This window comes from Vitis riparia, chromosome 17 (genome assembly GCF_004353265.1).
Source record: "Vitis riparia cultivar Riparia Gloire de Montpellier isolate 1030 chromosome 17, EGFV_Vit.rip_1.0, whole genome shotgun sequence".
Classification (NCBI taxonomy): domain Eukaryota; kingdom Viridiplantae; phylum Streptophyta; class Magnoliopsida; order Vitales; family Vitaceae; genus Vitis; species Vitis riparia.
In genome coordinates this window covers 14,306,033-14,310,756 of record NC_048447.1, presented here as the reverse complement: position 1 = coordinate 14,310,756, position 4,724 = coordinate 14,306,033, and the positions used below count along the sequence as shown (strand labels likewise).

The following is a 4,724-nucleotide window of genomic DNA, read 5'->3' as shown; positions in this document are numbered from 1 at the left end:
GCTGGACCACCTTTTTCTTATTTTATTCCGGGGATAAGATTCATAAGAACGGTTTTTCTTTTCTAATCGCATTTAAGTATTTAACTTATCCAGCAGGAGATTATTCATCTAAGCCTGATTAATAGTTATGCAATTAAAGAGTAGGTAATGGCAAACACAAGTAATTCTATATACCAGGTACAAAAATTTCCCAATTTCTTGTATTCATCTAGAACATATCAATCATGCGTTTGGGGGAGAGGAGAGTTTCTGACAAATTGAGGGAGAGGGTGGTAGATAACATCTCCGGTAAGAGACAAAACCAATAAAAATTAACGGACCCTAGGCCAAAATGATAACCTAGATACTCTATCATCACGATGGGACTGCAACCAAGTTGCCACTAGTAAGGCTCCCAATTAACTGTGAAGCCACGTATCCACAACAATAAATGTAAAAAAAACCAAGCACCGACACAAGCATTTCATTAGCACACATTCTTTATACATAATACCTTAAGGTCTTATCAAATGCACCCGTTGGGTTCAGAAACAAAGGAGTTTACTTTCATGCAGTTAAGGTCACTTATTCTCCAAATTCCCAGCCAACTGCAGCAGTGACAATCAGAAGTGGCCTACTTAGAACTACTAATACTGTCTTATAACCTATTGTTCCCACTGAACCAACAGATTCATCAAAACCTTGAAAACATTCAGATCACTTCAAGCTTTTTTATCACAAAATGGAATTGGTTTTCTAGGCATCAGCTCTGCCTTCTAAAGTACCATCATCCTCCAGGTTGTTGACCCGCTCACATTCATCAATCCATTCACTGTAGCTGTAGAGTTGCAACTTCTGGTTAAATATGTGTGAAAGAGAAAAAGGAATCATGAAGTTCTGTTTTAGATAAATTGTACTTACATGTCTATCGGCTCGGTTAAAGCTGTAGAGACAAATAAAAAAAAAGGTTAAGATATGGATTTTTTTCCCTTTTTTATTTGTTCAATTGCCAATATAATATATTGCACAGGTAAAAGGCCATCCAAGACTAATCTCCAAGTCTAATCATTCTCAAAGAATAGCAATATTAATACACACTAAATGCCAATACCTGTTACAGTAGTGCTGAAGCTCTCTTGACAAATCCTGCATGAGGCTTCCCCAATTAGGTTTTTCATATCGCTGAAACAGGAGAACGTCAAACATAAGTATACAACTAGGCAATCAACAGCCTTAACTTATGGGACAGATCATCTACCAACAATATTGCACCCATGGCTTTCACAACACATACCAGAGGACTTCTGTTTCCTTTTTTTAATTGGCTCAACCATACATGAGACCATCTCCAAGATGGTTCTCTTATTTGAAATGGTAACAATGATGTTTCAAAGAAATCCAGAGAGAGAGAGAGAGAGGGAGAGAGAGAGATGTTTGATTATGTTGACAAAAAGATGGGGATAAATTAGGCCAAGGATCATGGAGGTGTTGCTGGTAGATTGTATTGTTCCTTGGCAAAAGGAAATTGTGGAACAGACAAAGAATTAAGTAAATGCTTACATGCGGCACTCAACACCAGTGCCATGGTTGCAGAAAGGGCAGCTGAAAACAGTGTCAAGCTTGTCCATTCGCTTCTTAGGAGGCGGCTTCGCCCTTGACTTTCTCTTCCCCATATAGCTTAAGTCCTTTTCTTCAAGTTTCAACAATAAATAAGTTAGTTTATTGGACATTGTCTCTTGAAAAATATTCATCTGAATATAGGAAAATCTAACTGAATGTTATCAGGAAATTCTATAACCACCACAATAACATTCTAGAGTTCAATGAAACAATTGAAGTGCTCAGCAATCAAACAAATAACCTGAGAGCATATCAACACAGCCTAACAATACCATATTATAAAAAAAAAAAAAAACATAACCTAACAATAGAGTTTCTATGATTGGATTTTAGTTGACATAAAAAGCAAATGTAAAATAAAATGAATAAGTACATTGCTAAATACATTATTAAAAATTGCATTCGCATGCATTGGATAGTGAAACAAATCATGCTTCCAATCCTAATGGTGATGGTTTGTAGTTGGTGGTGACAAATTAGTGAAAGTACAAAGTTTCAAAAATGGTATTCTCATTCCAAGGTGTAGATTGCTAAGCACACACATAATCTATTCACTACCTAATATTTATGATTCATATTATAAGTTTTATTCTACGGTGCAATATGTGGAATGACATAGGCTTTTGTTTCAAAGATTTAACACTAAGAATGATCGTGTTTAAATAATATTTATAATTCATATAACATGTTTCATTCTAGGATATAAACATGCGGCGTGGAGCACGCTTTTATCTTAAGGATTTAATTCCAAGAAAATTTGGATTTAAATAATTCAATAACTTTTGAATACCTATTTGCCCCTCAAAGCTGTTACCGAACTACGAACAATCTTTCACAGCTGTTTCGGAAGATAGTCTTCTCTCAATTGTTTGGAAATTCTTCAAATAATTTATTGTTTTGGAAATTCTTCAAGATTAATGATTTGACAAAAAAAGGACATTCTTCGATAACACTTTTTTCTTCACCCAAGGTTTTTCAAATAATTTAATGATATCAAACAAGAAGAACTCAAATTATTCTCACTAAACCAAAGTGCTAAACTAAACCTTGAGATACATCCACATTAAAACCCAGATTAATTAGAATCATGAGGAATGTTGTGTTGGAGGTGTATATCTGGATTTGGATTTGGATTTGAAATTCAACTGCTTGAATCAAATATGTAAATGGAAGGACTTGAAGCCAATAACTCATTTTTCATCAAAAAAAAAATTGCTGTTAAAGGTTCTACACTAGATTTGCAGAGCTCTTCATCAGACAATGCCATGCATCATCCAATAATGATAAAGAAAAAAAAACCCTAATATTTGACACAAGAAAATTATACGAGATCCAATGATCAGAACAAAAAAAAGTTCAAACAAACAAATTCAACCAATTTTCGGCATATGAATCAAATTCAGAACTCTCAACATTCTTTAATTAAGCAAATAACAGTCCTTGCTCTTCAGGAAAAAAAAAAATCTACAAAAACTATCTAGGTAGGGTTTGAAAGCATATATGAATAGGATAATTCTTTTCCCCGCTATAGATGAAAATATAAATGCATTTGTCCTTTTTCCCTTTATGGAATATTTTCCGGCACCAAATTTCTCATTTAGCCTGTAACCAAAAACGGGTTTAGGATTTCTTTAAATCTGAAACTTTTCTTTCCTATCGGGAAATTTTTCCATCGGAGCACAAAAAAGAACATCAAGGTGAACCGAAGGCAACTATATCATAGCTCCTAAATTAGCTTTGGATGCATTTTTCCACAATCGAAACTAGCTAAAATTTTCTGGGGAAAAAACCCCGAAAAAAAAATTGAAATTACAATTTAGAAATAAGGAGAACGACAGATCATCAAAGAAGAATAATCTTTGAAATTTAGATATCTGAAAATAACATAGAAATCAGCATCGACAACAAAAATTCGTTAGAAGAACGATCGCGTTTACCTGCAAACGCTTCGGATTTTGAAAAAACCCAGGCTTTGTATCTGCAATATTCTAAATAACCGAATTATGGAAATTCTAATCTCTTATTTATAGGTGTAGGGGTGCTCTCTCACGTGCCTTAGGGTAGCGTGCGTGACCATCATTAATAATCAATTTTAATATTTGAATGAACTTGGAGTTCGAGTGTTTTCAACTTAGGTTTAATTTAATTTGAGTTGGACAGTTGGACTCATGCCCTAAGGCTTCGAGTGAAAATGGGTGTACCAAATTCAACATTTGCATAATTTACAAATCTTTAAAAGCTTTGACTTTATGTGACTTATGTAATTCTTCTTTGATACTACTACGCATCGAGGAATCTAGAATTTGTTGTACGAATACAAAATATAAACTTATAAAACAAAATTTAGGTATTTATAATTTTCTTAATTATATTAAGAAAAATAAATTTCCTATATTTATTTTACCATGAATAATATGAAAAAATAAATATAATTAAAATCAATTTAAAAGTTATGTATTTTAGAATTATTTAATGTTGATATGAAAAAAAATTGTTATAGAAATTAATTTTTATATTTAATTTAAAACACTTTTTTTTTTTTTTTAAAAAAGTATGTTTGTGAATAATTCTGAAAAGTGTTTTTATTTTTTTTAATATTTTAAAATTTTTAGGGTGTGTTTAGTGGTAATTCTAAAAAATATTTTTAATATTTGAAAAACAAAAATTTTGAAGAGTTAAAAATGTTAAAAACATTTTTTGAAATCATTATTAAACGGATCATAAATGTTTTGAAAATTTAAAAAAAAAATTTAAGTGGTTTTTCTTAAAAATACTTTCAAATACAAATATTTTTATTAAAAATATTGTTTGTAGTGATTTTATGAAACATTTTTAATATTTATAATACTTTATTTTTTTCTAATCATTCAAATATTATAAATGTTACTAATACTATAAATGTTATAAATGTTTTATAGAATCACTCCCGAATGCACTCTTAAAACCCGTAATTATGAGAAACATTTTTTGTTTTTCTAGCATTTCAAAAATTTTATGATTTAAGTGTTATAAAAAATAGAAACTTTTTTCTAAAATAAAGTATGTTTGACAATATTTCTAACATTTATAATATTTAAAAGATAATTTTTTCAAATATTATAAAGATTATAAACATTTTTTATAAT

The 4,724-nt window shown here is 30.8% G+C and overlaps 1 protein-coding gene across 3 annotated transcripts; it reads right to left on the bottom strand.

Annotated features, from left to right (window-relative positions):
- Positions 1-431: 431 nt before the first annotated feature.
- On the bottom strand, positions 432-3,613 carry LOC117934489 (transcription elongation factor 1 homolog). 3 transcript variants are annotated; one of them, XM_034856196.1, is made up of 5 exons: positions 3,537-3,613; positions 1,540-1,669; positions 1,091-1,161; positions 901-922; positions 432-817 (listed from the first exon to the last, which is right to left on the bottom strand). In XM_034856196.1, the coding sequence occupies exons 2-5, from the start codon at positions 1,650-1,652 to the stop codon at positions 736-738; spliced, it is 288 nt and encodes a 95-aa protein (XP_034712087.1). In that variant the 5' UTR covers positions 1,653-1,669; positions 3,537-3,613; the 3' UTR covers positions 432-735. The 3 variants fall into 3 exon arrangements, with proteins under 3 accessions (XP_034712087.1, XP_034712088.1, XP_034712089.1); XM_034856197.1 differs by having other exon boundaries at positions 1,540-1,664; positions 3,537-3,591; XM_034856198.1 differs by lacking the exon at positions 901-922 and having other exon boundaries at positions 730-817.
- Positions 3,614-4,724: the final 1,111 nt, after the last annotated feature.